Source organism: Salvia splendens, chromosome 2 (assembly GCF_004379255.2).
Source record: "Salvia splendens isolate huo1 chromosome 2, SspV2, whole genome shotgun sequence".
Classification (NCBI taxonomy): Eukaryota; Viridiplantae; Streptophyta; class Magnoliopsida; order Lamiales; family Lamiaceae; genus Salvia; species Salvia splendens.
Genome location: NC_056033.1, coordinates 36,267,435 through 36,277,498, shown reverse-complemented (window position 1 = coordinate 36,277,498; position 10,064 = coordinate 36,267,435). Strand labels below are relative to the sequence as shown.

The window sequence follows — 10,064 nt, the reverse complement described above, 5'->3', positions numbered from 1 at the left end:
CCCATTTACGATATTAGTTTTATATTAGACTGTGAGTGTAAAAAGTTGGTAGGATATGGGATCCACGTACTAAAAGTGGATTAAAGTAAATGTAGCTATAAATTGTGGACAAACCAAAATGGCAAAATAGTTCTATAAACGGTGGACGGAGAGAGTACCATTTTAAGTTGACTGGTCAAACAACCATTTTCGAGGTAGAGGCATACATATGTTTTTTTTAATTTCTTTCCTATATTAGAGCATCTCCAATGCTGGCGGACGTCAAATAGCTGTCAAATAGCCTTCACACTGCCACATCATCAGCACTACAATTCTCCTGCCACATCAGCTTGCCACATCAACTGGACATCAAATAGCCATCAAATAGCCGTCACACTACCTATCCACATCACTAATAACAATTATATAATTTAATTTACAATTGTATCAACATACATAATTTAATTTACGAGACAAATACGGAAAATTCGAATAATAATATTAAAATTTTAAAAGTACATTACTTTTAAAAAAAAGTACAACAATTTAAAAAAATTACAAAAAGTAAAAAGTACATTAATTTAAAAAAGTAAAACAAAATCACTCATCGCCGCCGTCCTCGTCTCCGTCGTCGCCCAACGCTTCTTCACTGCCGTCGCCGCCGCCTCCGTCGCCACCTACGCCGCGGCTATTCCCGCCGGTGTCCCTCCTCATCGCCTCCAGTTCTTCACGCTGGCTCTGGAGCAATACGCGAAGAAAATCCTTCACCTCGGGGTCCACCGCCGCTTGGAAGTCGGCTAAGGTCTTCACCATTTGAGCGCGCGTTTGTTGGCGCGCGAAGAATTTGAGCTCCTCGGTAGACCTGCCGAGGGGGGATGCCGAATGGACATCCTGGGAACTCGGTGTGCCCCCCCTCGCAACCTGCTGCGCCCGCCTTTGCCCAACCGGGCGAGGTCGGCGACCGAACGACCGAGGAGTCGGGACCTCCTGGGCCGTCTCGGGGAGGTCTGACGAACCACCGCTGCTGCCGCTATAATCTCCGGTATAGTTCAGTCTCTGCCTCTTCGGCCAGCCAGCGTCGACGCCTGCCCGGAATTTCTCCGACTCGTTGAGCACAACGTAGCAGTTCCAGTAGGTGAACTCATAGTACTTCTTATCTGGATCGGGGTAGGCTCTTTCCGCAATCCTCCTGCAGTCTTCCTCTGTTTGGCCACTGGTCTGCATGCGGAGGGCGTTGGCGTACAAACCCGAAAATCGAGAGACGCCAGCCCTGATTCGGTCCCAGCACTTCCGGACCTCCTCCCCGGTGCACGGTCTCCCTTCAGGGCAAAATGCCCTGTAGGCTGCAGCTATCTTCGCCCACAAGTTGACGATCCTCTGGTTGTTTGAAACGAGAGGATCGTCGCAAACACTCACCCACGCCTTGGCAACCGCAACGTTCTCCGCGTCCGTCCACTTCCTCCGGCCCCGGATTTCGGCGCGGGGCTGCGACGACTCGCCGACCTTCTTCGCCTTGCCCTTCTTCTTACCCCGCCCTACTCCCTAGCTTTGAATGAGAGTTTCAGAAACGTCGTTAATATCAAAACCCAAGTCCGCTAAGGAGAAGGTCTCCGAATACTGTGCATCCGTTGGGGTCGATGTGTGCGAAGAACCGGTGGAAAAATCAAAAGTCGGCCGATAGGCGTTGTCCCCCCCGTGCGTCGCCTGCGACTGTGGAATCATATGTTGCGCCGGTGGCATCATCTGCTGCGCCGGTGGCTGCATGCCGGGTGCCCACCCCGGCATCATCTGCATAGGGGGCTGCATGCCGGGTGCCCACCCCGGAATCATCTGCTGCCACGGGTACACGTTGTAGTACCCGCTCATTGGAGGCCAACCACCTCCCCCAGGAGCCGGGGAAGTATGGGACCCTGCCCCGGGAGTCGGGGGCGTCTGAGACCCTACACCGGGAGCCGGGGGAGTCTGAGACCATCCCCCGGGATTAACTGGAGTACCTTCGTAGTTGTTCTCCATTGCTCGTTATTGATCTTGTACAGAAAGTAAGGTAGAGAGAGAGTACTCGTTAAAACAAGTGGTGCGAATGAAAATGAGGTTCAACGCGCGTATATATTGTGTTTTGCGAAAAAAAAAAAAAAATATTTAAATCCGACGCCGGTTTGGCGCCGATCCGGGAGCCACAATGGCGCCCGTGAGGATCGGCGTGGGAACCGGCGTCAGCGCGGGAATCGGCATGGCGACGCCGATTTTGACGCCGATTTCGCCCACGCCGGTTCCAATGGTTCGGCGTCAAACCGGCGTGGGCGAAAAATCGGCGCTCCGGTGGTGACGCCGACCATTGGAGATGCTCTTACACAACACTCATCACATTTACTCTCTTCAATTCCACTCTCCAATCTCCCAAACAACACGAATTTTTTTTGTTACTAATTCATAATTTTGGATTTTTTTCTCTTTTGATTGACCTGCCAGCGGCTAAGGCAATAATGTTAAACAGCAAAGCTTAGTATCCATTATCATCTAACAAGTGAAACTGGGAAAAACTGAAAGTAAAATATCAAAATAAACTGGAAATTCATACTCGAGTTATTTAAATAATAATAAGACTAGATATCAGTTTAAGTGGAATATGTATAAATCCAGGTTATGATCATAGAAGGTTACACAAACTTACATGTGCTAGCAGCAGTGCAGAAGAATTGCTGAATATCTGGAAATAATTCATACTCTTATTCCGATTGAAAAGACTAAGAAGAATTAACCGGTCATGGTGAAAGAAACGACTCTTGTATGGATACAGACGATGTTTAATCAGAAACGAGAAGTGGCTTGAGAAAATAGAGCCTTAAAATCCTTGGTTGGTGTACCGGATCCCTCAGGCTTAGAGGCGAGATCAAAAGCTTTGAATTTCGCCTCCTCAAAGCTTAATGCCTGATAAGTTAATGTTGTCAGAGGAAGAATCAGCATATTGTGTGAGTGAACAGGATAATATTGCTACCTGAATACAGGTTTCTGCAACATCAGCCCTCGCGATTGTCTTTGTTTCTGTCTCAAGAAGTTCATCGTCTTTTCCAACCAGCAGCTCTCTTATACCGCCATCTTTATCTTGCAGACCTCCAGCCCTAGCTCGCCAGATTAAGAGATGGAAAATTACAAGAATGCAAGATAACTATGATCTGAAGACTTGATCCATAAAATTCACAGATAAGGTGGCTTAGTAATACTAAGTGTGAATCTTTTCTAGGTGTCGAAAGAAAAAGTAAACAATACCGAATTATGGTGTACGGTATCCCCGAGTCAGCCAGATATTGTTCGGCCTTTCTCTTCCAAACCTGCGACCAGAAAGAAACATATGAAAACACGAAATAGTGCATCCGTGACCAGCTGCTGATACTGAATGTGGCGTTTATAACTGAGTGAAATGTGTTTTAGAGGTAAGCTAAGAAGCAACCTAATCCTGGATTTCAACAATGGAAAAAATCAATGAAACAGATAAAACGAAGGTGATCGAGTTGCTGGAGAGTAGAGGACGAACCAAGATATTTCCGTTTCCTAGGCTATTTAGAGGGTGATTTAAATTTGTTCCTCCCATTGATCCAACCAAAACAATCTGCTTCACTCCAGCAGCTATGGCTGTTCAACACAACACATCTTTTTGAGAAATACAATAGGAAACAGTTAACAAAACAAATGAAGCATAAGCACGGGCCTCACCAGCATCTATTTGGTTCTTTTGCCCAATCCAATCAACCTAATCAAGAAAATGAGGTGAGATACATTAGTGACTGAAACCATTAAAATCTAGCAGCAGTAACAACAGGCGAAAACAGAGAACCTGTTCGGGAAATGTTCCTTCTTCAAAATAGAATTCTGGCCTTCCACCCTGAGAGAAGTCGAAGCCAGGTTTTATCTTCGGCACAGCACTAGTGAGAATTATAAGAGCATCAATCCCCTGAATAGCTGGAACAATGCTATCAGCATCTCTTACATCCCCAACGTAAACATCGTCTTCACCACCGATGCTTTCCTTGCTCTCCGGTGTTCGTACCAAACCCCTTGCAGTATACTGGTCCACTCTCTCCTTTAGTTTCTTGTAAACAATTTGCCCTGCAACCAAACAACGCGTCACAGGGAATGATCAAGAAAAAATGCAATGCCGTCCATCTCACACCAAGGTGATAAAACTAAGGCTAATTAAAGCAAAATGAAGGATGGCAAAAGAAATCTAAGTGTTCTTTTTAAACATCAAGGCACAGACTAGGGTTTTATTTTGTCCTCTGTTTCTTAATTTTGCATGGCCATCAAGTTGATTAATGATAATTCACCTCTTTCCAACATTTTCAACAAATTAAAGGGAGCAACACATTGAAAAACCCTGCCAAACCCCCCATAAACCCTCACATTCATCGCAAAAGCAAACAAGCCAATAAAATTAATGAATCCTTTGAAGTAAATAATTAATTAGTCTACATTATATAAACCATGCAAACAAACAAATAGGAAATCATGCAAATAATAATCCAACATTGAAGCGCTGATAGATAGTTCATGTTATACCAGTTCGACCGCCGGCACCGGTGACAAGAACAGTGGTTTTGCTTGAGGTAGACATGATAATTGTGGCTCTTCGCGGCTGAGAAAATCGGAATGCAAAGGAATTGGGGAAAGCAGCCCTAGAAATAGGATTGAAGGTCCAGCATTTATGAGTGGCGGCTGAGGTGAGTGAGACATTTGCCATAGCTGCTACTTCTCAGGCTAAAGGCTACTAATACGGATCTATGTCCATGCGACGGCGGCCGTCGGAGATGAATGTAAGAGACTCAGAATTTTTGATTCAGCAAAGCAGACTCTTTGCTCATTTTCTTATCCGTTTTTCAAACTTCCATCTTATCTCAATCAACAACCAGCTTTTTACTTAAGGAATAATAATACTCCCTCCATAAATATAATCTTAATTGTGGACGAGTTTAAATTTTTTAATACAATTTGGTAAAATCAGATTAAGAAATGATTTAAAATTATTAGACTGGATTATTAGAGAAAAAAATTATCGATAGAAATTAATTTTGATGAATTTTTCAAAATGAAAAAGTTATTACTACTACTAAAATAAAAAAAAATATTACTACTACTAGTTCTATTTTTCTTAGAAGGAGATAGTAATAATTAGGTCGCCTTGCTGATTTTCTTTTTCTAGCGTTGTTTTAACGAAAATAGTTTGATTTTCATTTTAGTAGTAATATATCACGCCAAAAACTTTTCGGACTAAATTGTTCATGTACGCCCCTGTTCTGTTGCAACATGGAGAAGAATAGATATAATTTACTTTCCTTTTAGTAAGAGGCCCTCACATAAGCCCACATAACTAATGCAACTTAACTATTTTAATTAGACTATTCATTTAGCCTTACCCCCTCCAACTAAATCAATTCTAGATAAAACCCATTTTAGCCTAACCCCCTTCTACTAAATCAATCCTAGATAAAGCTCATCCTATAAAAAAAGCTCATCTCTATTGTATCCTATATTGTTATCCACCATTATTTTATATGGTTAACCGAACGGGCACGTAGTATTCATTGTTTTTGAAGGGAGATTTTTAATCCAATTAAAATATTAGATATTTTAATCAATACCAGATAAAGTATTAAATAATTTATTCTTTAATCACACAACTTCATACTCCCTCCGTCCCAAAAAAATATATGCATTTGGGACGGCACAAGAATTAAGAAAAAATTGATAAAGTAAGAGACAGAAGAAGAATGATATGATAAAGTAAGAGAGATGAGGAGAATGATGGTTAAGAGCATCAGCAGTGGCGCGGAATTCACAAAAACACCTCCTGCCACGTCATACGGACTTCCCACTGCACTGCCACGTCATACGGACTTCCCACTGCACAGTGGCAGAATTCCCCTGCGGAATTCCTGACGGAATTCCCACATTAAAAAAATTCACAAATTCACATATTAAACAATTTCCGGAATTAAACAATTTACGAAAATAAAATTTCGACACAAATAGCGAAAATAATTCCATTAAAAAAAGAAAAGTACATTTCACCAAATTAAAAAAAATACATTTTAACGACGACCCCTCCGCTGCCATACTTCTTCAATAATATCGTTCTGGAGTCGAACATGGATTTGTTTTTGGCGCATGTCGGCAAATGCACGGACTCGATCGACTCCGTCATGGGGTATCCCCATGCTTACATTGCCGGTGGCCACGCCGTGGCTTGGACCCGCAACATCAGCATCATCATTGGCCCAATCAGTCAGTGCTGGACCTTCATCTTCGACAATCATGTTGTGCATGATAATACATGCGTACATGATTTCAGCGATGCTGTCAACAAACCACAGCCGTGTTGGACCATTCACTGCCGCCCATCGAGCCTGGAGCACACCAAATGCCCGCTCTACATCCTTGCGCGCTGCCTCTTGACGTTGCGCAAAGTATATCTTCTTTTCATCTGTTGGGCACCTGATCGTCTTCACAAAGACGGGCCACATCGGGTATATCCCATCCGCCAAATAATAGCCCATGTTGTGCTGGTTGCCGTTGGCGACGAAGTTGAGGGCCGGACCGACGCCCATGCACTGGTCGTTGAAAAGGGGCGACGACTGGAGGACGTTGATGTCGTTGTTTGACCCGGCTACTCCAAAATAGGCATGCCAAATCCACAAACGGTAGTCAGCTACCGCCTCAAGGATCATCGTGGGATTCTTGGCCTTGAAACCAGTAGTGTACATCCCTTTCCAGGCAGCAGGGAAGTTCTTCCACTCCTAGTGCATACAATCTATGCTGCCTAACATCCCCTGGAACCCGTGCATATCCAACGGAGCCTGACAATCTTCGGGTGTAGGCTTCCGAAGATACCTATCCTCGAATATCTCCCTAACGCCCTGACAAAAATACTTCAGGCACTCTAGGGCAGTCGTCTCGCCGATGTGGAGGTACTCGTCGAACATGTCGGTCGAGCCTCCGTATGCCAGCTACCTGATTGCGGCAGTGCACTTCTGAATAGGCGTGTGGCCGGGTTTACCAGCCGCATGCTCCCGCACCCTGAAATACCCGTATCGACGCTCCAAAGTGCCCACGATACACAGAAAGAGCGGACGATGCATCCAAAACCGTCGTCGGAATAGGTTCTCCTCAAACCGTGGCTCCGGCGCAAAGTAATCCGCCTACAACCTACGGTGGACAGCGAGGTGGTCTCGGGGTACTATAGTGCGACCGACGGTGGATGGGTCGAGGCACCGCCGGCGCCGAGGCCGCCTGTTCCTCCCTCTCCGCGGCATCCCGCACACGTGCGTGAATCAACCGCATCATGTGTTCATAATGCCCATCACCACCACTACCACTACCACTACCACTACCACTACCGGCCATTACGGATATATAAAAGAAATTTAGAGAGAGAAAAACTTGTTAATACAAGTGGTGCGAATGAAGTGAAGTTCAACGGGATGTATTTATAGGAACAAAAAAAACATTTAATGCAATAAACGGGAATTCCGCGCGGACGTTCGTGGGAGTCAACGCAATGGCGGATGTCCGCACGGAATTCCCGGCGGAATTCCTCGCTGGAATTCCGTATCCGTGCATGATACGCACCATGGCGGACGTCCGCCATGGAATTTTCGCACGCCGGTGGGAATTCCGCAGTGGCGTGCGCCACTACTGATGCTCTAAAGTAGTGTTACTGGATAGTGAGATATATTATTAAATTGATATAATTTTCTAAAAATGGAAGGTACATATTTTTGTGAGACAGACGAAAATGAAAAATGCACGTATTTCTATGGGTATGAGGGAGTATTAAAGTGATAAAATTTGAGTATGTAGTATGAATTGGGCAAAAAGATAGTCTACCTTATACTCCCCATTCAATTGCATAAAATTAAACATTATTGAGATTGGTGGGCAGGAAAATGTGACGACAAAGTGTGTGTAATTGGGGATGCAAATCTGATGTCGACACCCACCATTCGTTATTCGATTATAGTGTAGATCCAAATTCTAAGTGTTTGCTTCGATGCATGGTTCAGTTTTTGAGTAAGTGTTTGGGGTTTCCGTAGCTAAACCATCCTTCAATCCTTGGGCTTGATTCTTCAGTTTTGGGGCCAACTCTTTATTTATGTTCTTCTTGTGTAATTCAATAATGTTATTCATTCTACAGCCATACCAAAAATGTGATACTTGTGTTCTTCATTCACCTTCTTCTTTTCGGCGGTTATATTATCATTGCTACGAGTATTAATCAATTATCAATAATAAATCAAAACCCATGAATTTCTTCGTGTGTTATGCTAAAATTCAATCAAATGGGACCTAACTATATTTGTCAAGAACAAGGGTATTAAAGAGAGAATTTTGGAAAGTCGAAAATATGAAAGGGGATGGCGATGCCATTAAAGTTTTCAAAACACATGAATCTCATTCCACACATTGCTGTCAAAAAATGGCTACCTATATAAAAGTGACATTTTCTTTCCTTTTTTCTCAATCATACGTGTCATGATATTATTAGATCTCGATTTTACATAGCTGATAATAATATGCAAGGTCTATATTATCTGTCAGCTCGTATCCATATTTTAAGTACTTTATTTCAAACAATCTGGATAATAGTTTTATGATATATTCTTAGAATACAAAATAACATTAAGAAGAATGAAAAAAATCTTAATATATGTGACCAAAATATTCTTATTGTGATATTTGTAAAATCGTTAATATAAGTCACATAAATGCTATGCGGAAGTTATCAGCTCATAATTATAATTGGTTTATATTTGAACTATATGAGTGTATTCTATTTTTTTATTTGGGGGTGGCGACTGGTGAGATTTAATCTCTAAATATCGAGTTACAAGACTATGGTTTCAATATTCAGTGTGCCCGAAGGGACATTTCAACTATATTCTTCTATCTGTATATATACATATGTGCAATGAGAAAATTATAAAATTTGGTCTAAATTTTTATCTGTTCAAAATCTTTAAATATTAGCCAAAAAAATATTTATATATAATAGTCACATAGGTGAACTTTTATATGATATGTTAATAAGGAAAATCAAGCATAGACGTCACCACTGATGAACTAAACAATGTCGTCTATTCATATTAAAAGCAATACCATTTAGTTAATGAACACCAAAAATATATAACACGTAGGTGGTCATACTTTTTCATCTTAAATAATTGCAATGAAATTCAAATTTTATGTTTTTCAAGTGGAATTTTTACAGGCAAATCCAAATTGGTTAAACTAAGTGATTTTTTTCTAATAATTCAGCAATGTATATACTTATGATTATAATATCAAATCAAAATGATCAAACAACGTGATTTTTCTAATAATTTAACAATGTATATACTTATGATTTTTCTAATAGACCACTAGGATTATTTATTAAATATGTATAATGGGAGCATGACAACACAAATGCGTGACTAGAAAAAGTAGTTTAGCATTAAGGGAACACGACAATATTAAATAAATATAATGGCTCAATGATGTACAAGTATGAGGTAAAAACTCACCGTCCTATATCACTCAAAGTCACTAATGGAAATAAAATAATCTTGGCCATTTAGTTTGACCATGATTAATCCTACAAATCTTATTTGGCATGTCAATTCCACAGTCTCCCCATTTCTAAAAGTGACAAGATATTATGGACAACACTCTTGCACTATATCAAGAAAAACGAATTATGTGGAATATTTTCTTTGATGTGTGCCTTTGGAGACAATTTTTTAATATTGATAGATGACACTAGTAAATTCGGGCCAATATACATTTACAAACTAACAATTATAATGATGCACGCTAATATTATTGAATATTTTGAGACTATCAACATTTCAACAAATCAAAAGATGGATAGAGTCATTAATCATTAATGTCATTTTCTAACTTATGTCAAAAGTAGATGGTTATCTACCCCCAAATATTACTCCATATTTTTTTTGCATACGAGCAACAAATATCACAAAGCATGCAGGAGTACTTCAAAAATATCACAAGCATGTAGGAGTACTTCAAAATGTACTACATTGAGTGGTCACAAA

General features: G+C 41.3%; 1 protein-coding gene across 1 annotated transcript; it reads right to left on the bottom strand.

The window, feature by feature from the left end:
* Positions 1 to 2,565: 2,565 nt before the first annotated feature.
* Positions 2,566 to 4,872, bottom strand: LOC121792506 (uncharacterized protein At5g02240-like). The gene is made up of 7 exons (XM_042190488.1): positions 4,534 to 4,872; positions 3,812 to 4,083; positions 3,691 to 3,727; positions 3,512 to 3,609; positions 3,247 to 3,308; positions 2,975 to 3,098; positions 2,566 to 2,907 (listed from the first exon to the last, which is right to left on the bottom strand). Exons 1-7 carry the CDS (start codon positions 4,712 to 4,714, stop codon positions 2,788 to 2,790), a joined length of 894 nt encoding a protein of 297 aa, XP_042046422.1. The 5' UTR covers positions 4,715 to 4,872; the 3' UTR covers positions 2,566 to 2,787.
* Positions 4,873 to 10,064: the final 5,192 nt, after the last annotated feature.

Bases quoted from the DNA above. Each gene is read 5' to 3' on its own strand.
- LOC121792506 (XM_042190488.1), bottom strand. From the start codon at position 4,714: ATGGCAAATGTCTCACTCACCTCAGCCGCCACTCATAAATGCTGGACC. The intron at 3,728-3,811 runs GTTCTCTGTTTT...TTTCTTGATTAG, and splicing joins AAGGAACATTTCCCGAACAG to GTTGATTGGATTGGGCAAAA. The intron at 3,309-3,511 runs GTTCGTCCTCTA...TTCTGGTCGCAG, and splicing joins TAGGAAACGGAAATATCTTG to GTTTGGAAGAGAAAGGCCGA.